General features: G+C 39.7%; 1 protein-coding gene across 16 annotated transcripts in view; it reads left to right on the top strand.

The window, feature by feature from the left end:
* DYSF (dysferlin) overlaps window positions 1–26,230 on the top strand; it is a 223,830-nt gene that overhangs the window by 174,890 nt on the left and 22,710 nt on the right. For all 16 annotated transcript variants that reach the window (XM_056123866.1, XM_056123861.1, XM_056123864.1 and 13 more), the window contains 3 exons: window positions 15,338–15,436; window positions 24,689–24,817; window positions 25,117–25,272. In XM_056123866.1, coding sequence (XP_055979841.1) covers window positions 15,338–15,436; window positions 24,689–24,817; window positions 25,117–25,272 — 384 coding nt within the window. The remainder of the gene's footprint in view (window positions 1–15,337; window positions 15,437–24,688; window positions 24,818–25,116; window positions 25,273–26,230) is intronic.

The following is a 26,230-nucleotide window of genomic DNA, read 5'->3' as shown; positions in this document are numbered from 1 at the left end:
ACCTAAACTTCCTTTTATATTTTTGTTTCTTTTTGTTAAATCCTCATTTCTGAAGATTTCACTAAATCTTGTCCCATCTATTAAATTTTTAGTCAACGTTTGCTTTCATTTTTTTTTACTTGCTACAAGTTCTTCCCCTTCTCCCCCTACCCCAATCTGCTTGCTTATTTTTGAAAGTCTCTTGTTCCTTTGCTAAATTTTCAATGCCTTTCTTTTTTTCTTGAGCAGCATTCCCCCCCCTGACAGTTCTATTTCTGACAATTCTGCTTTCTGTTATCCTAGCAGGTCTGATCTGCAGTTGGTGCTTCTAGCTGACTCTTGCTCATGGTGTCTTGTTCCTTATGTGTTTAGCTATTTTTGATTGTGAACTCATGTTCCTTGGAACTTTATCTGAGAATTTGTTGAGGCCTGGATGAAAGTCCCATTCTTCCAGAGAGGATATGTGTTTACTTTTACCAGATGCCTGGAGACACTACAAACCCAGATTCACTAAAACTAAATGTTTGGCTTGGGTTTTTGGGCTCCACAGTTAGTTTGCATTTTGGCTTCTTATTTCTCTAGATTTTTGCTTTCTCATTTGCCCCCGAGGATTTTCTTAACATTCCTATCAGCTCAATCATACATTAAAATGGATTTTGAAGATATCTATTCATTTAGGTGTTCTTACTTGGAGGGCTTCTCTGGTTCTCTAGTTTGTCATTTTGCTAAGAGCCAGCATCTTTATTACAGTACTACTGTAACAGGTAAATCAGACTATCAGGGTTGTCATCATGCTCTGTAGACTTCCTGTAGACTGTTCTAACTTCCCGTGGTTGGTGTTCTCATGGACTTCCTATGAGCACAAATTAGTTTATTCACCTTTTGAGCATAGGGAGCCTCTTGTCATAATTTTTATTTCGCACAATTTCTTTTGACCCTTATAATCACTTCCTTTTATTGGTCCTTATAAAGTCCTTGCTTGTCAAACATTGGGGGCTCAGCTGGCTCTGTCCATTGGTACAATTTCCAAACTTTCCCATCATTTTTTCCCCTGTGCCACTCCTCTTTACCCCTAACCCCCACCCCTGTTGGTACTGTTTGGCCCCCTTGTCTTGTGCTAGTGCACCCATATTAAGGAATTTTCATCTGTGTTCTTCTGGAATATCCTGGGAGCCATGAGGGCCATATGGCTCTGGTAGAGAAATGTTGCATTGGTGCAGATTTAATTGTAATTTCAAACTCCTTTAATTTCAAACTCAAGTGAAAGGCAGAGGGGCCATAAAAAGTTGCTGTAATTTCATCATCTCCATTAAGGATCTGGCATGACAGGAGTAGAAGGGAAGAAAGAAGCTGATGGATGTTTCTGTTGCGCTGCTGTTTGTTTTGTGTGGTGTGTGGCAGGTAGGCTGGGTAGGGAGGTCAGGACTGCAGCATACAGGCTTCCAGGTAGGCATTTCTTACTTGAAGAAGAGGCAACTCTCTCCCAAGAGGCTCCCTAGTGGGGGTGTTACTTAGGGAAGTTTCTATATCCTGACCAGGTAGATAGTAAACCCTGTGTGTTCAGACTCCATAGGTCATATTTCTTAGGACCTATTCACATTGTTTAAATCTCTAAATCAGGGGCCAGGGAGATATTCAGTGACCAGTGCGATTACCTTGCACATAGCTGACAGGGTTCGATCCTTGACCTCCCATATGGTCCCTCAGAGCCTGCTGAGAGTGATTCCTGAGTGCAGAGCCCTAAGCACCACTGGGTGTGACCCCCAAACAAAACAAAACAAAACAAACCCCAAAGACCCGGGAAATCTCTAAACCAGGGTTCCCATTTACGAAATTATAGTAGAAAGTACTTCTGTAGAGGATATGCTCTTGGATTGTCTTCTAGCCATGGTCTCTCTGTGGCTCAGCAATCCAGAGTCCACATTGTGACTAGAGCTGAGTGAGAAATCAGAATGAGGAGAATTCTGGGATGAGTAGTGGCAGCTGCCCAGGATGGATGGATGTGTTTATTTTCAAATGATGATGGCTGGAGGGCTAGTATAGAGGATAGGCACTTGCCTTGCATGAGACTGACCCTGGTCTGATCCCTGGTACCACATAGGGTCCCCTGAGCACTGAGTCAGGAGTAAACCCTTAGTATCGTTGGATGTGGCCCCCAAACAAAATGGTAGGGATAGAGTGACAGCACCTCTCCTCTGATAGTGTTGAAGGGACAACTGTCTACCCTCAACCTTGGATCCTCTAATCTTGAGTTTTCAGGACTGGCCATATCCCTTTTTTAATTTTTTTGGACCTTTCATTTCTCTCTCTATAATAATCTACTGCACCCACTTAGCTTAAAATAGTATAGGTGCTACTATTCTTCTCTCAGGCTCTGAATCATTTATTAATTTCATGGTCTGATTCTCAGGGGGACAGTCCTATTTTATTTTATCTCATTTTTAATCCAAGCTTTGAGGAGAGAAGGCCTTTCTGTAGCTCCTGAGGACTGACAACAATTTATCCGAAGACTTTGAAGCAAAGGTTTTCTGAGCAAAGGAATCAATTACAGGGTGTGGCAACCCAGTGAGGAAGCATTTCCAGAAGGCATTCGAGGCAGTCTGCCTCAGAACTTCACGGCCGCACCTCTGAGCTTAAGAGTTCGAGAGGGAGTCTTCGTGGAAACAACACGAATGCTTTCACCTGGCCATTTGTCTGGAGGAAGCAGGCTCATCAGGAGGGCGCTTGTCTTCTTCGGTGGGTTTCCTAAGGACAAGCGATCCTGACTTAGCAGGAATTACTGTATGTGCTTGAGAGTAATGGAACTGTACTTCTTTAAGACTCTCTCGGGTTCAGATGTGTTGCCAGGGCAGTCTGGCCTCCCCCCACTCCCATTAGTTCTGATTAGGGAGGTTTGATGCCTGTCACTGCGTGTAATCTGGACCTGCCTTTGTGAGTCATTCCTTTTCTCATTTTCTCAGAGCAAATACAAATCGCCCATCAAATGACAAGTGAAGGCACAGGGGAGGCGAGGGGAGGGAAATCAGAGCCGAAATCTGTTAGCTATTTGGAGTAATTGGTTATTTGCTGTGTTTGCTGGTTGGGAAGCAGAGCACATACTTTACGGTCTCTCCTGTTACGGGGGCTGGAGTCACCCGCCGATATTGGATCCTTGTTGCCGGAGCCCTTGGCTCCGGGCGCCTTTCCCCTGCTTGGCATTCCTGTGGTCTCCTGGGGGGTGCACCCCTCCTCCCTCAATGCACACTGCAGGGGGGACAGCCCGGGGTGAAACTTGTCTGGCAAACTCCAGGGCCTCATAAGGGAGTAGGAGGCCCCAGCCCCGTCCCCCCCCCACACCCCTCTGCCCACCGACCCCCCCTTCTTCCCAAGAGGTCTCTCCCTGGTCCATGAGGAACCTGTTTTTCTCTCCAGAGAAAAAGGTGTGTCCGTTCCAGAGGGACGGGTTTAGCCCTCTTTGAAAATTCCTAGGACAGGAAGTGCTCTCCAAGGGCTGGTTTAATCCCCATGTGTCTGGCCACTGTCCTGGCAACTCCTGGATCAGAGCAGTGCCCTTGCCTGGATCAGAGCAGTGCAGGGACCTTGGTGCGGTGCTTGTTGCATGTCCCAGTTGCCCTCTCCTCCAGGAGGCTCCAGGAACTCCGTGAACCCGATGTTCTTAATAAATCCCTTACATGTACCGGGGACCTGGGACTAAGTTAGCAGTGAGTCGTACTGTTGGGTCGAGTGCAGAGCCAGGAGAAGAGTCCTGAGCACAGTTGGATGTGGCTCCCTAACAAAACGAAAAAACAAAATACAAACTCTTTGAAAGGTAATGATATTTTGTGTATGCAAATGTTCACAGGCACTAGAATGCTAGGTGGACTTTAACACATCAGAATCATCCCCCTCCATCACTCCCCAATTACTTTCAAACTGAATTTAAAGTTTCGAACTTAATTTATCTAAGTTTAGGGTCTATATCTTTTTTTTCCCTTTATTTTATTTTATTTTTTTTTAAAGTTGTAGATTTACAATTTTTTGTGCTTTGGTTTCAATTATACAATGATCAGATACCCATCCCTCCACCAGTGCCCATTTTCCACCACCATGGATAATATCCCTCCCACCCCCATCCCCCCAACCCCCTGTCTCTGTGGCAGGGCAATCCCCTGTGTTCTCTCTCTCCTTTTGGGTGTTGTGGTCTGCAAAAGAGGCATTGAGTGGCAAACATGTTCAGTCCATAGTCTACTTTCGAGGGTCTATATCTTGATAAATGCTTCTGCACCCCCAGAAGACCTTCAAAGATAGATTTTTCTCTTGAGTAGATTGTCAGACCTTTGATTAAGCAAAATGTTTATTGGAGATGAATGAAGGGAAGACCAGGCTTGTTGGATTTTTCCTAGATATTGAATTAGTGATTCTCGGTCCTTTCTTCAGAGCCTCTGCGGGTTCTTCTTTCATTCAAAAAATGAAAGATCGTGGAGGGCCAAGTCAAGGTCTCATGCATCTAAGTTAGGTTTCGAAGTCGGGATGGTCCAGTGACCTAAGGTTCCCATAGTGCCCATCTGGGACAAACCATAGTCAAAGGATCATATCCTTCTCTACTCATCAGCTGCTTGACTTTGGTAGATCTCAGGTGCATTTCCATACTGGGCCTTTGGGAAGCAATTCAGCAATTTAGTTAAGGTCTTCCTCCCCTCCCACCTTACTGATCTTGCTGGAGGACAGTGTAAGCAGAGTGGCAGATGCAGCACTATAGGGTGGGTCCACAGGGGGTGGAAAGTCCTGTGTTCCCCAGTGGAAGGAATAAAGCAATTTTTGTTATGAGTTTGTAGAGTTTTGCTGAGTTTACCTGGTATGAGCTTATGCTTGTGTGGTTTGGGGGAAGGTGTGAGAGGTTTAATATGCATGAGGCTGGATGGATTTCAGGCAAAGGTATTTGCATTTGGGGGTTTGATTAGTCTGAGTGAACGCTTGTATATTAAATAGCACTGTCCTCCCGTTGTTCATCGATTTGCTCGAGTGGGCACCAGTAATGTCTCCGTTGTGAGACCTGTTGTTACTGTTTTTGGCATGTTGAATATGCCACGGGGAACTTGCCAGGCTCTGCCATGCAGGTGGGATACTCTCAGTAGCTTGCCAGGCTCTCCTAGAAGGACATAGCTTGCCAGGCTCTCCTAGAAGGAATCGAACCTGGGTCAGCCACGTGCAAGGCAGACGCCCTACCCGCTGTGCTATCGCTCCAGCCCAAATACCAGTATTTAATTAGTCTGTGTATGAGCAAATGTCTCAGCTTTTAAAACTCAAGACATTAAGTAAAGCATTAGGGGAATTTTTATTATTCTTATGTAGATGTTGAGCTAGCTAGGGGGCAGCCATATTGGGGATCTAACTGATGGTGTTGATAACATCAATAAGGATATTTATCCTGGCAAATGTGATCTGTCACAAAGTATCCTCCAAGATGTCAACTCAGAGTCTCATAATAGGCCAGGATTGGGTTGTTAGGTTATTACTATCTTGGGTGATAATGATAAATACACTGAGAGAAATGATCTATAACACAGTGTAGGAAGGCTACCTCTGAGCTAACACAGACCATGTTTAAAATGATTTAAAAGCAATGAGCTTGATTTTTCAGAAGTGGATGTATGAGTGACCCATGGTTTAAGGTGATAGCCTTTATGGTAAGTGACTTCAGTGGAAGTGGTCCTGCTGGGAAGATAGCACAGGGCTGTCCTGCCCCACCCTCTACTCCTGCCTCACGCCACAGAAGGCAGCCTCCAAATTAGTGATGTCAGTTTGCCCACTGAATGAAAATAGGAGATTAAATGTTCGGAATGTGCCGTGCTGATTTGGGTCTTCGGAGGGATTAGGGTGCCATTAGACTGGATCAAGCCTAGAGAAGCATGCCTTTGTTCCGTGCCTTTGGTTGCTCAGGGATTGAATGTTGGCTATTAGCTGAAATTGGAGAGGCCGCCAGTTCGTGCCTTGATCAGACTTACTTGCTTGACTGGCTGGACAATGAAGGCCTTGAACTCTGGGCCTTGGGAAATAAAGTTTTCGTGGCCAGACCTCTTTCTAAAGCCTAAGATGACACTTCTCAACAATCATGCCTTTTGCATTTGTTTCTTCTCCTTGCCTCAGCCCAAAGCTGGATAATTAGCTCTGGCAAAATGAGGTCAAGAACCCAGCCAGAGTGAACACACAGAGGTCCAGTTCCTTTAGACCTCTGGAAGATGGAATATTACTAACATGGGGTGGTGGGGTGGGGGAGGGTGTCTTTGATACATCTTTGTTAAGACATGGAGTAGTTGGCCTATTTGTGGGGGGCTTGTGCTAATTTATTCTTGGACTTCCCAGGGGGAAGCAGGAACAAGTGAGCTTAAAAGAACTCCCTCAAAAGTCAGATTAGCAAAACAGCAGAAATTATATTTTTAGAGCACATCTGTGAGTATATGGAAAATATACCTTAATTTTTTTCTGAAATCCAACTTAATTTTTCTTTTGAGCATTTAATTTTTCTTGATAGCAGAAAACTTTGGGATTCTTCAGCAATTTAGTTTAAGGCTTGGTCAATTTGAGGGTCACCCCCCTCATCTTCTACCCCATGGGAGGCAATAAAATTATGCATTGGGCTTCTAGAATGTTCAGAGACACTTAGAAGCTTCAGAAAGAGGCTCCTCTGTTCATTGGTTCTGTGTCTGTCTAGGATTTTCAGGTCGTCCAATGTCTGGGCACACATCAACAACTCTCTTTCTTACTCAGAGGTCTCCCTTAGCTGATGAGCTAGCCTTTCCGAGGGTCAGGTACAAGCTGGCTGCTCTCCCAGGACACTCTGTAGTCTGCAGGAAATCCTGTAGCACTCCCCTCCTGCTCTCTCCCATGCCACCATGCAGCCACCTCTGTCCAGAGTCCCATGCTGTAGTTCTGGCAATTTCTTTAGTGACTGCAGCTTCCTTAAATCCCAGTCATGGAGGGGAATCTTTGACGCTAATGTTTTGGGAGAACCTTCTTAAAAACCATTGCATATCTATACTTGTGGCTTCCTCTCCTTCTTCTCCATTTGTGTTTCCTCTGATAGGTGGGAAAACTGACTGGACAAAACTTCCTCTCAAGCTGATAGTTTCAATGGTTCTTTATCTCCTTTTGGAAATGTCAAAGCAAAGATTTCCCCCTGCTTGGCTGTTTAGGTGTTCATATAGCTACTAAGGAGTACCAATGTGTGCCAAGCCAAGCTTTAATTTCTGAGATATGGTGTTAGAAGAATATAGATCTTGGCCTTCATGGGGTAGAAGTCCCAATAAACAAGTTCCTAGATAATTTGTATGGACTATTTAGAGGCGATAAGTGCTAAGAAGGAAAAAACAAGGAAAGGAGCTGAGTGATAGCACAGCAGGTAGGGTGTTTGCCTTGCACATGGTCGACCCAGGTTCGATCCCCAGTATCCCATATGGTTTGCTGAGCACTGGCAGGAGTGCAGAGCCAGGAGTAATCCCTGTGTGTCACTGGGTGTGACCCAAAAAGCCAAAAAAAAAAAAAAAGCAAGGAAAGGGGACTACAAATTGTTGGAAGCAGGTATCTTGATTTCAAGTGTGGTGAAGAATGTGGATACAACCGATTGCATTTGGATCAAGATTTTCAGGAGATGAAATGGCTCAGGGATCTATTAGTGGATTAGGATTTGGCTATGAGAAGAGCATGAGGAAGCAGGACCAGTTCAAGGACCTGGGAACCATGTGCCTGGAGCAGAATGAGCGAGGAAGAGAGTGGCAGTGCAGCAAAGCAGAAAGGCGAGACACCATGACAGGCTTCAGCTTCTTTTTGTTGTTAGGGATTCAGCTTCATTCTGAGTGAATCATTTGAGGGTTTTGCACCATGGGGTGACATGTTCTGTTGTATGTGGCTCTTGTGTTTTGAATAAATTTGAGACAAGGATAATGCAGGAGGACAATTGACACTTAGTTCAATAATCAGGTGTAGAATGGTGGGAACTGGTCCCAGGATTTGGTATCAGGGGAGAAGTAGCTGATAGAAATGGGGTTGGTTTGGTCAGAAAACAATGGAGCAAGGGGTTAATAGTGTGTGTGTGTGTGTGTGTGTGTGTGTGTGTGTTCAACCAGAAATTGAACCCTGGCCTTCTGCATACAAACCGTGTGCTCCAGACCTCTGAGCTGTCTCCCTGTCCCCTTGACTTATTTCTTAAAATTAAATACTTGTGATTGCCACTTTTGTTCCTTTGTTAGGGCTTATATATTGACATTTCTTCATTTTTTTATTTTAGCAACTTTATTAAGATAATCTAAGAGTTGGGAGATAACTCAAGGGGCTGAGTCCGTGCTTTCATGCCAGAAGCCTGGGTTCCATCCTCAGCCCTACATGGTCTCCTGAGCTTTTCTGGGAGTGACATTTGAACACAAAGCTGGGTGGGAATAGCTCCTGAGCACCACTGGTTGGGCCCCCCAAATCAAAATAAAAAGATACATCTACATAAGTAGAAGTTCCTATTTTAAGTATACAAGTCAGTTTTTTGCTTTATTAAATTGTGCAACCATCACCATAATCAATTTTAGAATATTTTCATCTCTCCAAACCCAAGCCCTGTAACCAAAGAACAGTCATCTCCTACTTCCTTCCCACCACTCCCAGCCCAAGGCAACCACTAATCCACTTTTTGTCTCAATAACTTTGCCTATTCTGTACATTTTATATAAATGGAATCATACACGATGTGGTCTTTTGTGATTAACTTCTTTAACTTTGTATAATGTTTTCAAGGTTCATTTATTGTTAGCATGCATCAATACCTCCTTGCTTTTTATTCTCAAGAAATATGCCACTGGATGAATCTATCACATTTTCTTTTCCCATTATCAGTTGAGGGACATTTGGGTTGTTTCTCCTTCTTTCCTATGATGAATGGTGCTGCTATGAACAGTCATTACAAGTTTTTTATGTGAACTTGTTTTCATTTCTCTTGGGTATAGAACGAGGAGTGGAATTGCTGGCGCATAACTAATTCTCTGTTTAGCCTTTTGAGGAATTGCAACACTGTTTTCCAAAGTGACTGCATCATTTTACATTCCTATGAGCTTTGTACCAGGTTTCCAATTTCTCAACATCTTTACCAGCACTTGTGATTATCGACCTTTTTGATTATAGGCGTCTTGGTGGGTGTGAAGAGCTCACTCATTGTGGTCTTGATATGCATTTTTTGATGACTAACGATGTTCAGCATCTTTTCATGTGACTTTGCAGCTTCTCATAGTTGACATTTATTTCCAGGTCTTGGACTGTATTTTATACTGCAATAAACATAGGTGTACATACATCTTCTAAAGTTAATGTTTTCATGTTCTTGGAATAAATGCCAAGGAATAGAACTGCTGAGTGATGTGGGAGTTTGGGTTTAAATTTCTTAAAGGATCTTCATATTGTTTATATGCCTGAGAGTTTTGCTCCATGTTCTCAATTCTCTTCAATGGGTCTGAACATTTGATTTTAGTACAGTACCACACTATTTTGACTATTATAGTTTTATAGTATAGGTTAAAAGTCAGGGTATGTCAAGGCTCCCATTCTCTTTTTCCTCAGAATTGCGTTTTGGCTATTTGAGTTTTATGATTCCATACAGATTTGAGCAAAATTTTTTCTAAGTCTTTGAAAAATGCCTTTAGAATTTTTATAGGAATTGCATTGTTGTATTATGGTTATTTTGACAATGTTATTTTTTCCAATCCATGAACACGGAATATTTTTCTATTTCTTTGTGTCCTTCTCTATTTATTTTAATAGTGACTTACAGTTTTTGTTGTATATGTTTTTCATAGCTTTTGCTGAGTTGGGCACTATTTTGGGAAATCTTGAAAATATTTGAAAAATTTTATAAAATTATTTCTCTTCTAGTTTATTGTTCAGATATAGACACATGGCCAATTTTTGTATGTTGATTTTATGCTTTATATATTGACTTATTGTGCCTCAGTTTTTATTTTATTGTTGAAATTTTTTATTATTAAATAACCATGAGAACAAGTCTCACAATGGAGATATTACTGGGCCTGCTCAAGCGAACTGATGAACAACGGGAGGACAGTGCCACAATGCTACAGAGATATACAGTTTCAAAGTTGTTTCTGGATTGAATTCTAGTTATACAACGTTCCAACACCCATCTCTTCACCAGTGGACATTTTCCTGCTGTCTGTGTCCCTAGTTTTCTGACCCCACCTCCAAAGCCTGTCTCTATGGCAAACACGTTTCTTCTCTCTTCCTCTCTAAGGGTTAGTTTCAGTGGTATGTTTCGGGTATTTTATGTATATTATCATGACATCTGCAAATAGTGAGAGTTTAACTTCTACTTTTTCAATTTGAGTATCTTTGATTTTTTTCTTCTTTAATTACTGCAGTTAGGAGTTTCTGTCATTGAACTATGTAAGTTCTATGCATATTTTGATTACAAACCCCTTACCAGATATATCATTTACAAATATTTTCTCCTCTTTGTGAATTATCTTTTTACTTTCTTGGTGATGTCTTTATGAAGCATCCTGATTTTTTGTTTATTTTAAATTCATCTATTTAAACAATTCTGTAAGGAATATGTGCATGCAAGGGAAAACTAGAATATCTTGAGTGACACACAACAGAAAAATAAATGAACAAAACATTTACAGTCTTATCATTCAGATATAATTTCTGTGAACATTTGATGTTTAATAAAACATTGTTTAAGGCTTTTATTAAAATGAAATCACAGCACTTAAATATTTATCAGCCCTTTGGCCTTTATAATTTGTTTTAAACTTTGTCCATTTTATAAATATTTTATAAATTTATAACCTCTTATAAATTTCATCAGTTGTAAATAGCTTTCTATGTTAACAAATGTATTTCATCGTCTCATCAAAATATATGGCATCATTATTTTTTTTTTGGTTGTAGAACTTGTAATCATATGGCTATATAATTTACCCAAATAACTTCTTATTGTAGGGTAACTTGAATTGCTTCCAGTTTTCACTATAATAAATGAAGTTAAGTCTTTATGCATATCTATGATTACTTTCTTTGGACAAATTTCTAGAACAGGATTGATGGGACATTTTTAAGGCTGTGGAAGCCAAATTGCCTTTTGGAAAGATTATAGCCAGCTACACTCCTGCTGGCAGCTTGTGAGAGAGCCAGCCTTTGGGCCAAGAAGCTAACTGATCCACACAAAAGAAACAGCACCGAGACGAGTGAAAGCAGGAAACACTTCCATGTGTTTGTGTCTTAGGCATTGTTTGAAGTACTTTAGATACGATGACTGACTTACCACTCACAACAACCTTATTAAATTAGCGTTACTATTTTTTCCATTTTACAGATAAGATAATTGAGGCTCAAAGAAGTAAAGTAGTTGTTCAAGGTTGTAACGCTAGAATGGTAGGATTTTAACCCTGCTCGTTAGGCTTCCAAGTCCTGGCTCTCAAATGCTCTGATTTACTGCTTCTTTATAACCATATCACATAAAACATATTGGCGGAGACAACCATATCTCCAAAAATTCAGAAGGGAGAAAGTCTGGTATTATTAAACACAATGCTAGCTAGTGCTTGAACATATCCTTTAAGAATATTTAGGAAAGCTTCCTTTTGTTCTGAATTCATTGAGAGTTTGATTTAGAAAGAATGAAAATTTAAATCACCCCTTTCTCCTTTTATGCATGCTACATATTGCTTGGCAAACTTTTCCCTTCAGAATTACATGGTGATATTTTAAGTTTGGGGGATGTGAGGAAGGTCTCTGTAGCAACTACTCAATTCTTTTATAAAACAGCCACAGACAATAGTCAAGTCACAAAATTAGGGAGCTAGCCAGCAGTCCAGAGTTTTCAGATTTCTGTTATAGATGATCATTTGAGTTTTCTTTCCATAGTATTGGTATGGAGATTAATCTGTGTTTCTGCTAGACTTTATTAGAAGAAGGGGGAAACTTTCGGCTATGCTATGAAACAAAGAATGATTTACTCATTGAAAGATTGGTGGAACTATTCTCCAAAGAAAACTTCTTGGTCCAGTATTTTTCTGGAGGTCTTTCTTTGAGATTGATACCACTTTCTGAGCTACTTGTCTCTCCATATTTTCTATTACTTTTGATGAAATTTTGGCAGCTAATATTTTTCAAGAAAATTTTAGCTTATACAGATTTTTTAAGGCTTTGGTAATCATTTGGACATAGTAAATCTTAATTTTTTCTTGCTATAATAGCCTTTTATATGCTCTGCCTTCTCTCTAATGGTATATTCACATTTGATAACTGTTCATTTCATGGGCCTTTTGAAACGCCTTCAGGGTTAAATTATCAATTATAATATTCTCTTTCTTCTGAATTTAATTTCTTCTTATTATTTCACAATTTTGTACTTCCTTTTTTTCTCGATCTGTTGATGTTTTCTTCAGCTATCATTTTATTTATTTTAATTTTTCTTAAACAAAAATCATGAAGAGTAAATTCTCCTTTGAATTCAATCTTAGCTACAATTCACAAATTTGGGATTATGGTCCCTCTCAATGTCTGCATTTTTTAAGTATCTGAGATTTTAGCTTAGATTTAGCTGTGGTCTAAAAACCATCCTGAAGGCTTTTAAGTGTGCCTTTAGGTTTTTAAAGTGTTGGAAATTTAAATTTTAAGATTTCTCATTAGTTTCTAGGTTTATTGAAGTATGGTAGAAGAATGTGACTGATACAGATTTTATTTCTTGGACATTATTGAGATTTGCTTTGTGGCTTATAATTTTTTCTCTGGTACTGGAACAGAAGGGATTAGTTTCTGTTTTTAGATTGCATAATGTTTATCTATTTAAACTGGCACTGTTAAATGGTTTAATTTAGATCCCACCCACTTTTTAAAATCCATAATCTGCTCTGTGCTAGGAATTGAACCTGGATCTCCTCATGTAAAGCACACAACCCAAACCACTGAACTGTCTCTCAGGACCTAGATTCTTTATCCCATATGTTGAATTTGTTTTTTTACATTTTTTTCCCAGATGGAAGGAATTGTAACAATCTTACTTTAGCTGGTACATTTTAGTCATTTCATTGTACAAACACACTAGTTTGTACCTGGAGTCTGAGTCATAAACTCAGATTTTAAAATGATCTGGGCTGGGAAAGAAAAAACAAAATTTAGGAGAACTCAAATAGCTATCTTGAATTCTATTCTGTCTGGACTGATAGTAATATTCCCTGTACGTATGTTTGTATGTGTGTGGTGAGGGGGAGATGAGTCTCTGAAGACTGTCTCTCTATACAGTCTCTTTAAACTGAATCTGTAAGGGCTGATGACCATGTGAGTCTGACATGTATGTCTGTGTATGTCTATTCATCCATACCATTCTTCAGTTGAACTTAAAGCATCAGGACTGGAATCTGCCTTGTCCTATGCTAGCTTTATTTTATTTTGTTTTATTTTCAAAGACTGGTTATAAGACAGAAAAGTCTGCTTCTTAGTATCTTAACCCACTGAACCTCTTTTCCTCTCTCCTGGCTCCAGAGGATCCTCCTGGTAAGTTGGTCAACATGAGGACTCTCAAGGCTCAGCCTGCTTCCAGCACCTGATGTCCATGCTGAGTGATTGAGGACACATTTTGCCACAGCCAAAGTGTTTTGACATCACTTCCAGGGTGGTGCAGACTGAGAATCTTCCCTCTGTTCTCCCATTCAGCTGTTCGTGTACTTTTTTTTTTAAATTGAATCACCATGAACTACAGTTACAAAGTTTTCATGTTTGCGTTTCAGTCATATGATGATCGACCACTCATCCCTCCACCAGTGTACATTTCCCACCACCAATATCCCCAGTATCCCCCCCGCATACCACCCCTCCCCCTGCCTCTGTGGTAGACAATTTCCCCCATACTCTCTACTTTGGGGCATTATGGTTTGCAATACAGATACTGAGAGACTATCATGTTTGGTCCTTTATCTACTTTCCGCACACATCTCCCATCCAGAACTATCCGACGAGGTTGTGCTTGTGCTCAGTTTCATAAGCCAGAGCTCCAAAGACTGGGCTTAGGTCCTAAGAGAGCCACTTGCATTTTCAGACTCTCCGTGATAGACGTTCAGTTCATTTCATAGGTTTTGAATAGGCGCCTGGGAGCTGTGGCTCACTGCCTTGTATAGAGGAGGAAAAGTGAATCCCGTGTGGACTTTCCTGGCTCCATGCCCTGGCTCTTCCCTCTGAACTGGGCCAGCCTTAATGCTACCACAGGCACAGACCGTGCCCAGCCCTGCACAGGGTTTTGAAAAGGTTCGGGGTAGAGTAAGCATCCCACCCGCAGTAAACTTGCTGACTCTCTGCTGGCATGTCCCAGATGAGGAGCGTTCTAGAACCAGTGGGTTCTGTAGACATAAGGTACAGGGGGAGTGAATGTTAGGGAGACCAGTGTGTTGCTGTCCACCTTTTTTTTTTTTGCTTCTTTTTGGTCACACCCGATGATGCTCAGGGGTTACTCCTGGCTCTGCACTCAGGAATTACTCCTGGCATTGCTCGGGGGACTATATGGGATGCTGGGAATCGAACCCTGGTCGGCCGCCTGTAAGGCAAACACCCTACCCGCTGTGCTATCGCTCCAGCCCCATGTCCACCTTCTTGACAACTGTGAGCCAGTGAAAAAAGGAAAGGGTTTCGAGAGGGTTTTCATTGGCTTCTTTCTCCTGACAATACATTTCCTCCATTGAGTACAGTTTTTTTGAGTAATGGATATTCAGAGTATCTGAGGTTTAGTGATCCTGCCTTGATTGGTCTTGGAGGAAGCTAAATTCTGATTCTGAAGCTTATCATTATTATTATTAATTTTATTTACTTATTTATTGCTGAGTTTGTAAAAGGAGATCTAGGATAGCTCTCTGGGGGTTGCATTTTCCTGCATGTTCTTCATAAATAACACATTCTTGGTGTCCCATTTCCCCCTCTCTACCCGCCAAGTTACCCTATACATCTTCTGATTTTAGCTTCTGCTCGTCCTTGGAATGCAGAGGGTGATTACAGCCACTTCACAAGAAAGGAAGAGGGAGGCCCAGATTGCTTCACAGGATCACAGGATCAGGGTGGGGCCAGGGTTAGAACACTGCTTCTCGATCCCAAGAGGATGTCACGTTTTTCTTTCTGTCTGTGCCATTTTTGCCTCTGCAAAGGAGGAAGTCCCGGCTCTCTGCTCCCGTGAACTCACCCAACAGAACAGCTTGAAGTCCAGGCAGGCCAGATTTTGTTTGGTGTCTGTTGCAGGAGGGCTTTGTTGCCAAGTGTTGTGTTTTTAAGTATTATTATTTATACAAGATTATTTGTGTACCATGATTATTTAAGTGTAACATTCTTCTTACCCATTCAGGAGGAGGAGTTCATTGACTGGTGGAGTAAATTTTATGCCTCCATAGGCGAGAGGGAAAAGTGTGGCTCTTACTTGGAGAAAGACTATGACACTCTAAAGGTGAGGCCTCTTGTGCTTTCTTCAGTCTGACTGTCCCTGAGTACCTGAGACGGGTGACTACATGAGGGTGACAATAGAGAATCTCTCTCTTGTTGCCTTAGAGCCATATGTTGTTATGAACTAATTGAGATGAGTAATATTATGCATAGTTTAAAGCAAGAAGTCAATTGCTCTGGTGGGCAGGGCAGAAAATCGTTTTTTTTGAAGAATGCTAAAAAATACTAAAATAAGTATAAGTAAAAATGATGCCTGAGATTTGTTTTTAAATGCTATAATTTTTTTTAAAAGAAAAAGGACAAAGGGATAAGGGTCCTCTGGTAGATTTTCAAAATAGTTCAATTTCTTGAAATTGTAAAATATTGAAAATTCATAAATCTTCGAGATGGCTTATATGGAGGGATTTGTTATCCTGTCCTGTCTCTTTTAAAGTGATTGAGCTCTCCATTAAAGTTTGTATGAAAAATGAAAGTTAGTTTTAGAGTGTATCTCTGATGTCCCCTCTCCTATAACTAGAAAAAAATTATATAGGAAATATAAAAGTATGTATGTCCTTATAGTACGGGGGTTAAGATGCTTGCCTTGCATGTGGCAGGTAAAGTAGTGGGTGATCTGGATGTCCAAGTGATTTCACTAGCTGAAGCCTAAGATGGACACTCTGAGAGGATTTCACAAGCAGTGAGACCAGAGTCTCAGACACTGGAAGCTTCCAGATGAGCTATGCCCAGAGACCTGAAGGTGCAGGTTTAAGGCCACTGGAAGCAGCAGTGTTGCCTCGGGCAGAGGTGACCTCAGGCAGCAAGTGCTCTATTGACTGGATAGCAGGGTGTGTGAGTGTGGGCAGAGGAACAGGATTATTTGTGTACCATGAAGAAGGTCCGACACATTAAGTCTGGCAAGTGGTACTGTGGCCTTGACCCAAAAATGAGAAAAATCAAGTATGAACGAGAAGGACTGCCAGGGTGGCCCATGGCCCTGGCCCTTTTGCCGCTCTCTCAGATACCGGATGCTGAACTGGCACCCAGCCCTTCCTTCAGCTTGACCTCTCCAAGGAGCTCTCAGAGTATCCAAGGGAAAATGGGCTGTCCAAAAAAAAATTGCATTCAACCTGTTTCTGGGGGGTTGAAACCAGACGGGAAGGAACGCTGGTCCTTTAGGGACAAGTAAATTAAAGAAAACAACCACCACCACCAAGAGTTTTTGAAAAAATATCCTGTAGCGTTATGGAGTGCAAAATGAGGAGAGGGAGAGAGAGAGAGGGAGAGGGAGAGGAAGAAGGAAAGAGAGAGGAAGGGGAGGGGAGAGAGAGAGAAAGAGAGAGAGAGGTTTTGGAAATCACTAGCTTAGAGGGAAAAACAACTCATAGGGCAAAAGGTAGAAAACTGAAATACAACAAGAAAGAATTTTAAAAATTGTAGGAAAACATGAAGGGAAAAGAATAAAAAAAGAATTGTTTTCCTAACACATAAAAATAAATTAAATTTCTCTTTCACATTCCAAGGTCTCTTAGACTGTATCATAAGTTCAGATTCTCTATACCTTCTTTGAAAAATATTTCCAAAATTATTGCGACTTAGAATAGCTACATTAATATTTTGACAAACAAAATATGGTAAATGCAAATAGAAGAAAAGCATAGAGTTTAAGGAAAAATAATATTTTATATAAATAAAAGATATGTTTCAATTAAAAACTGTTGAACCCTTATACATAGAACAGTAAACCTTATATGTTTAAATATAAATTGGGTAGGAAAATAAAAATTAATACCACATACAATAAGACAATTACGTGATAAAAATTAAAGTTGCAGTGGGGATTTTAATTTTTATTAGTGAAACATCATGAGGTACAGTTGTAGACTTACAAATTTTTGTGCTTGGGTTTCAGTTATACAATGATCGAATACCCATCCCTCCACCAGTGCCCATTCTCCACCACCACCAGTCCCAGTATCCCTCCCACCCCCATCCCCCCATCCCACCCTGCCTCTGTGGCAGGGCATTCCCTTTTGTTATCTTTCTCATTTTGAGTGCTGTGAAAACCTATAACTTATAAGCAGAGATTAAAAATAGGTAAAAAAACCCCTAAAGGATATATTTTCCTAATGCTCAGAAAATACAAAATTTGATTGCGTATTAGTTTAGTAATATGTTACCAAATGCAGAAATCATACAAGCTAGATTAAAATGTAATAAAATGAGAAATTAATAACAAACGTTTAAACAAAAAAGTCCAACCACTTGGAAAATTTAAAAAGTATTTTATTGGGACTTCCAGTATGAACATGGCTACATAAGTCAGCATTTTCCCCCTTTTCGCCTGGAAATCATTCAAACCCACAAACTCCATTTTCAGTAAAAGTTGGAAACAAATAAAACCCGCAGACTCCAAAATACATGCAAGTGCTGTCCAAAGGCAACCGAGATTGGGTGGGATCCCACTTGACAGCAAATGAAGAGAAGATGCATGAAAATGATGAAAGGTCCTAGTGGTAGCAGATCTCTGAAAACCTCATAATCCCTAATGAAAGAATGCTGTTAATTATTGAAGGCAGGCTTTATATACATAGAGATTCGTTTTCTCTTCTTTCATATGTGTATAAGCTTGACATTTTCATTATACAAAATTAAAAGTATAGTTCCTAAAATTAAAGTTCGCCATTAGCCAGTAAAGCCAGTAAAAAAAAAATCACTACAATCATGGATTCAAGAACTTTGGAGATAGATTTAGGCTGGTGACAAAAGCTCCTTAGGCCTGGTTCAAAAAAAGAGAAGATGGAGCTACACATAAACAAAAAAATCACTCTAGAGTGGTATTTTCAGGAAGTAGTGCAGGTGGCCACAAGGGAAATAACCAGTTTGGGAAAAACCAAAACATTTAGAGGCAATAAAGAAAAATAATTCAGCATTCATTCAAAACTATATGAAAAAATAGAAGGAAAACTACAATTCAAATCTTATCAAGAGTCTCTCTTCCCCCCAGAAATATTTTGATGAGGAGCAGATGAGATGAGATATTTTGATGTGAATAATTAGAAATGGGACAGTCAGAATGTAAGCCAGAAATGGCATAACTCAAGGGATAGTGAGATGAGAAGATACTTATCAAGAACTGGTAGGTTTCAGGAAAGGTTAAAAAAAAAAGGAAGAAATGGGAAGCTTGAAGAAGCACAGGGCAGAATGACTACACTGGGAAATAGTAAGGACAGAAATGATCAAAGCAAGTAAAATAAAATGGAAACAAAGAGTTGTAAAAGAATTAAGAGAAAATATCAGATACAACATTTGCATAATTGGAGTTTCTGAGCAAGCAGATCAAGACAACGAAATAGAAATAAATAAAATATAATAGCTTATTAAAGCTTTCCTAAAATAAACATGAGATTGTAAAATTTATGAGCAAATAAAAAAATAAGAATAAACTGGTAAATACTGACTATGTAATTAAGATCGTGTGAAGAAAAGAAGGTAGGGAAGAAGGAGTAGGGAAGAGAATTGTAAAGGTATAAGAAAGAGTTGTGAGATTAGTATTTTTTTCTGTAAAAGGAAAGATATTGTGTTATTATTACAAAGTCCACTGTGCATCAGGAAAAATAGAGTCAGATTGGTCAGCCCTGAGTCATCTCCAAGTGTATGTTATTGGACTTGAGAGATGAAGCAAGAATTTTTGGGGGGTGAGGAGTTGCACTTTCCCCTACAAAAAGTTCAGCCTCATTAAAAATGGTAAATAAATCAAGGTACTTTCAATTTTTCCACAACTTCCCTTCATATCCAAAGATAGAGCCGTGTGAAAGATCATCAAGGAATGAAAGGGCAGCGAGTGAGGCCGAGTGCCACTCCAGAACTAAGTATACAGACACTCAAGTCTGCGTGTTTCTGAACTACCTCCGAGTAGGTAATAACCTACCATTACCCAGTTTGAGGGCAACTCAGGGATGAGCTCATCTGGAAGCTATCTCAACTGCATAACCAGGAAAACCATAAAGGACCTTCGACCTAAAATGAAAACAAATGACGAGGATAGGGTAGCAGGATGGAATGTAAATATCATAACATACTAAAAAAAATATGTAGAAATGACAAAACATAAAATTAGGTGAAAAGGAATGAGAGGAGCTACAGAGCAAGGATACTGATTGTCACCACAGTATTTCTCACCCTATAAAATGATATACTATTTAAAATTGGTAAATAAAATAATATGTATGTAAATAAATAATTTAAACAGTGAAAAAGGAAAATATAAAATAAAGCTGATAATGGAGAGGAAGAGAGGTAAAATTTGTTTTATAATTGCTATAGTAGGGAATTCATGAATTCTGTTTCATATATTCTAAGGACAAATATTATCATAAAAACATAATATTAGTGTATATCAACTTACGATAATATTTACAGCATAAACTCAGGCTATCCTAGCTCTCAGGAGAACTTTACAAACATGCATAAACACACACACACAAACATGCATCCACACACAGAAAACTAACTGTGAAGTAAACCTATGGAATAGAAAATATAATATAAACATATTCTGACTATAAAAAGAATAAAAACCAGACCAAATTATCTGTCATATTAATATTAGTCACATAAATAACTTACTCATGATACACTGTAAATCAGATCCTGAGCAAAGCAAAATATAACTCCATATTAAAATATTCACAAGGGTTGAACATAAGATACTGGGAAATGTGTGCTAAGCAAAAGCAAATGAAAGAAAGCAGAAGCTACAACCTTAATATTAGATGCTATTTAGTTCTCCCACATTAAATAAGAAAAAGAATGACACTTTATAAAGCTAACGGGTTTAATTAAAAGAGATTGTGTTTGAAAAAACCTGGGCTAAATAGTGCAATATCAATAGTAGCAAAATAGAAGTTGCAGGAGATATTAGAAGAAATTGGAGCATACTGCTATGTTGTAAGACATTTTAATTCATGTCTCTCAGTTCATATCAAGTCAAGAAAAATGAACGAATGAATGTAGAAGAGGCGCAGTATAATTAGCCAGGCTAAACCTTATAGCATCCAAACATAGACTCTACCTATGACTCAGTTATAGAAGTTAATGTTGAAACAAGTATGAAGAAAAGCACAATAAATTCTAAAATATGACAGTACTATTATTTTTTTCTGATTATAATGTCATAAATTTAGAAACTAACAAGATCAAGACACCCCAATGCCTCTTATGTCCAGAAAAAAGTTCCTTTTCTTTGAACAATTCTTGGAAAAGGAGAACAAACAAACTGAAGTTTCAGAGCATCTGAAACAATGACAAAACACGACATACCAGAATTTACTGGCTATGCTAAAGCAGCATCCAGAAGAATTCATAGCTATAAACACTGTCACTGTCACTGTCTTCCCGTTGTTCATCAGTTTGCTCGAGCGGGCCCAGTAACATTGTGAGACTGTTACTGTGTTTGGCATATTGAATATATCATGGGTGGCTTGCCAGGCTTTGCCATGCTGGTGAGATACTCTCGGTAGCTTGCCAGGCTCTCCGACAGGGGTGGAGGAATAGAACTCAGGTCGGCCATATTGGCTGCATGCAAGGCAAACACCCCACCGGCTGTGCTATTGCATACTAACACTTAATACTAATTAAAATAATGAAAGAAAATTGTGCATGTGACTCTGATCAAATAGTAAAAATATAACTGTAATTAGGGATTGCCCAGGAAATAAAAACAAACGCATTATACAATGAAAATAATTGTGGAAGTCAAAGCAATTTCATAGAAAGAAATATTTTCCTCTTGAGAAAACTAGTTTGCAAAGTACATAAAACTTCAAGTGAAAAAGTTAGAATTTAAAAGAAAACCTTGAAAATAAAATATAGAAAAGAGAAAAAAACAGGACTGATACATCAAAGATCTGCTCCCTGTATAGAAACGGACCAACTAAACAGATTAATCTTTAGTTAAAGATGACTAAAATAAAGCCAAAATCTTTTATGAAAACACAAGAGATGCAGTAATGGAGAGTTAAGATTTTTAAGGAATAATTCTGAGTATGTTTCCATGCTAATAGATTTGAAAATCTTTTTGAACTCATTTGAGGGAAAAGAAAAATAGCAAGACTGTTTCAAAAAGCAACCAACTATGGGAGAAACAAGGAAATTATCAAAGAATACCTCCAAAGAGAAAGCTGGAGCCAGTGGATTATGAAAGGAATTTTCCTAAAATTTCATAGAATGATTAATTCCTATGATCCATTCCAGGGTAGAGGAAAGAAATGAAAAGGTAGAAAGCCTTGGTTTTTATAGAACTAGAATTATTTTACCACCAAAATCTGATAAAGACCACCCATACATAGCAACCTTACTCATGGAACATATACATAAGTACTAAATTTTAAATAAATAATAGCAAATGGAATCTAACCACATATTAAAATAGTAAGTCAGAATAGCCAAATTGACTTTAATCCAGCAATGCAAATAATTTAACATTAGGAAATTATTAGTAATGTTTATCATATCTACAGGTAAAATTAGCAAAATATTTTTCAGTAGATACTGAAAAAAATTCTCATAAAATTCATTATCAGTAACTGATTAAAGGCAAGTAATATATTGGAAATAGAAAGGAATTTCCTTAATGTTCTTAAAGAATATCTCTTAAATTCACTAGTCAGTGTTGGACTTCGTGACCCCCTGAAATTGAATATTGTAGTTCTCAAAAAAATCTCATAAGGGCACTTGTTTGGGAAGAGTCTTAATTTATTGATTATAAATTATTGAAGTACTCTGTGACTCAATATGTGCTAAACTGCTGAGTGAAACATGGGGCCAATTCTGTCCAAAGACAGGAAACAGCTTACCATAGTCCCCTTGGCCATTGTATCTCATGTTGTCTTGTGACCAACAGAGGAATATATCATTCATTTTTGAAGGAGAAAAAATAATGTAACTGTGCAGATGATTTGCTTGTCCTTCTGAAGGACAAGAGAACTAAGTGAAAAAAAAATATAGAATCATCAAAGGCTCTAGTACAGATTCTCTGTATCTGTTATGATTCAGAGAATCCCAAACAGAAAAATCATACTTTTAGGACTAACAAAATATATTCAACTAGGAACAATCTAGGAATAAACTCAACAATCAAGATGCAACTTCTAAATAAAGATAACTATAACTCATAATAAAAGAAACTTGAATGAGTTGATAATTAGATTATATACTTTGATAAAAAGTGAATATTATGAAGATATCAATTCCCTCTCCAAAATTATAGTTGAATGTGGATCTAACGAAAATTCCAAAGACACATTTGTCTAAAGTTGTACTGAATGTTTCAAGATTTCATTTGAAAACTGGGACTGAGCCATGTGCTCGAAAAGGGAAATTTTCACTACCAGGTAACAAAACATGTTATCAAGCAGGAGAAATGAAACCTGAAGTTCGTGGAAAAAAAAAAAACAAACACAAACACTGGTGTTCAATGCACTGGAGCATATGCTGTGTATGTAGGAGCTTGGGTTTGATCCTTGGTGCCACACAGTCCCATAACCACAACCAAGAAATCCCTGAGTACGGAGCCCAGAGCAGTCCTTGAGCAGCCACTGGGTATGTTCCCCTACCCCCACCAAAAAAGAAAAGAAGAACAAATCAAAAAGAACAGAATAGATTACGTAGAAATGCAAGGATTGCAAACATTTAGTACGTGATACATGTGAAGGGGAAAGGGAGAAATAGTTTAAACGAATATAACATGTAGGTAGTTGGTTAACTATTTTGGTAAAAAATAAGTTAAAGTTTTACCCTATAGAATAATAAAATGGAGTAAAGAACAACATTTGTATAAATACACATATTTATACAAGGGAAAGTGTATATTCAAATACATGTATTCAAAATGATGTATACCAAGTGTTAACCAAGTAATAATTTGGGGGGAATCAGAACTTAAGGCAATAACAAAAATTTATTTACATATACTGTATTTTCTGGGCTGGAGCGATAGCACAGTAGTAGGGCATTTGCCTTGCAAGCCGCCGGCCTGGCTGAGCCAGGTTTGACTCTGCTGTCCCTCTCAGAGAGTCTGGCAAGCTACCGAGAGTATCTCGCCCGCACGGCAAAGCCTGGCAAGCTACCCATGACATATTCGATATGCCAAACACAGTAACAACAAGTCTCACAATGGAAACGTTACTGGGCCTGTTCGAGCAAATTGATGAACAACGGGAAGACAGTGCTACAGTGCAGTGCTACTATATTTTCTATTTTTTTGATAAAAAATCTCTATCGTTTACATAAATATGTCTTGGAAGAGAAAGAACTTGGGTTCCATGGAAGAGAGAACAGTTGAGCTAGATCTACATGAGAAATATTATATATATATACATATATATATGGCTTTTTTTGGGTCACACCCAGCAATGTACAGGGGTTATTCCTGGCTCTGCACTCATGAATTACTCCTGTTGATGCTCAGGGGACCATAAGGGATGCTAGGAATCAAACCCAGGTTGGCTGTGTTCAAGGAAAACGTCGTACCTGCTGTGCTATTGCTTCAGCCCCAAAATAATATTTCTTAAGATGACAAAGGGACCCACCTGAAGTATCTTATCTGTCAATCTAAGGTAGAATTTAGCATGGCATTGCATAATTTAATAATACTGTTTATTGGATACATTTAGTCATTAATAGTAGGAAACCACTGCTTCATTTAAACTGAATTAAGCAACTCAACCACTTTTTATAATAAATAAAAGTCATTGAGTGTTTGAAAAGAGAAAAATTAAAGTTCACTTATTATAATGATGTTCAATAGAACTCCTTAACTTGGCAGTTGATATTACATTGTACTTGATCTGAGGGTCAATTATCATTTATTTGACATTTGAACATGATCTTATTCTCTTAAAAATGCACAAAAATCACATGAGATGATGACTCTCTGGTGCTTAGAATATTTGGCTTAATAGAAAACTCTATTTCCTAATGACCAGTGTCTTCCCATTGACCCCTTAACTCCCACCGTGCATCCTTTCCATCTCTGCCTCTGTTCTTGCCACCTCCATCTCTCTTCCTTCTGGCCCCTCTCTTTGCTCCTCCTCTCTTCCCTACTTTCTCATTGCCTTTGTTCTTCTGATTCCCTTTTGTCTCATTCCCTCTTCTATCCTTTTCTTCCTCCTTTCATTCTAACCGCGCCCTCTTTCTCTTGCTTCTTGGTGGTTCTTTTGTTGCCATCTTGTTCTTTTTCTTTCCTGTCTCCTTTGCTCATCCCTGTATCTGGCAGGTCTATGACACTCAACTGGAGAATGTGGAGGCCTTTGAGGGTTTGTCGGACTTTTGCAACACCTTCAAGCTCTACCGAGGCAAGACTCAGGAGGAGACAGAGGACCCATCTGTCATTGGGGAATTTAAGGTACATTCTTTAGTAGATGACTTGATGTGTGGCAGAATGGGGGAAGTTAGACTTGGGGTGCAGCAATAAGTGAAGGAGGCAAAGGCAGGGCTGCTGTGGTCATTGCACTCATGGTCCTGGGTTGGTGACCAAGAGGGTGATGGACATGGTGACTGTTGACATTGAGATGCAATCTGACACTGGATATGAGATGGGACTGGGCTTGGTCATCACAGTGGTGGGCCAAGGTGAGTAACTTTAATTATAGTGTGTTGGTGGTAATGATAATGATTATGAATGTTGACCTTAATTCCTTTCAGGGTCACTTCAAAATTTATCCCCTCCCAGAAGATCCGTCCATCCCCATGCCCCCCAGACAGTTCCACCAGCTGGCCGCCCAGGGGCCCCAGGAGTGCCTGGTCCGCATCTACATCATCCGAGCATTTGGCCTGCAGCCCAAGGACCCCAATGGGAAGGTACCATTCCAAGAGCCCTCAATGCCCCCAGAAGAGCAGACTGGGATCCAATCAGGTTGCAGGGACAGGACCCAAGCTCTTCCCATGCAGGGAACTGGGAAAAACCTATGAACCAGACTGAGATGGGACTGGACAGAGTTCCAGCCAGGGCTCTGAGCTATAGTATGTCTCAAGCAGGGGCCATGGCATGAGACTAAGGTGCCAGCTGGCAGACAAGAGGGTACCCGGGAGGAAGCAAGGCTGGAAAGAGGCACTGGTCAGAAAAAGGCTAAGGAACTGTTGCTTATGGCTCTTCCCCCCAATGAGTGATATTGTCCCCTAGGAGGGGGCACTAGGATGATCCGGGGGGGTGGGGCAGCAGAAGCCTCAGGTGCAGTCGGGGAACTTTCTGTTCAAGTAAAGAAGTTAGATTTCTGGGGTGGGCAGGCAATGAGTGATAGATGTTTCTCAGAAAAGGTGGATGGTAACCAAATTTATCCAGAAACCTCTGCTAGGAGGTCAGAAAGGTCAAAGTCAGACCAAGTCTTTGGCTTATGGGGAACTTTGTTTGGAAGGAACAGGATGTGAACAGATAGTGGGGAGTGTTGCTGAGCTGGCAGGGTCAAAGTCTCGAGAATTTGGAACAAGAGGAGAAAGACTAAGGAGAAGTGGGGAGGAGGGTGAGGACGCTGGACTTGCGGGGCTTGCGGTGATGAGGAGGAGGTCAGGAGAGGGGTTCAGCAGGCTCAGTAAGCTGAAGGGAGAGATCATGATTAATATCTTGTTTGTGTCACACTGGGTACTTTCCTCGTGGTAGACTGTCCACATTAACTTTCATTTAAAAAATACTCATTAATCTATTATCTTGATTCCTGAGTTTGGGGACACACTTAAATAAAGTGTTTGACTCCAAATACTCATCCCTTTGTTTTAGTTCTCGCTATGAGTATTGGAGGAAAAAGGGGTGTGGAGTTATGGG

The sequence above is a fragment of the Sorex fumeus genome, unplaced genomic scaffold (genome assembly GCF_029834395.1).
Source record: "Sorex fumeus unplaced genomic scaffold, SorFum_2.1 ptg000006l, whole genome shotgun sequence".
Taxonomy (NCBI): Eukaryota; Metazoa; Chordata; class Mammalia; order Eulipotyphla; family Soricidae; genus Sorex; species Sorex fumeus.
Note: the sequence above shows the minus strand (reverse complement) of the source record. Positions and strands in the feature narration are given on the sequence as shown.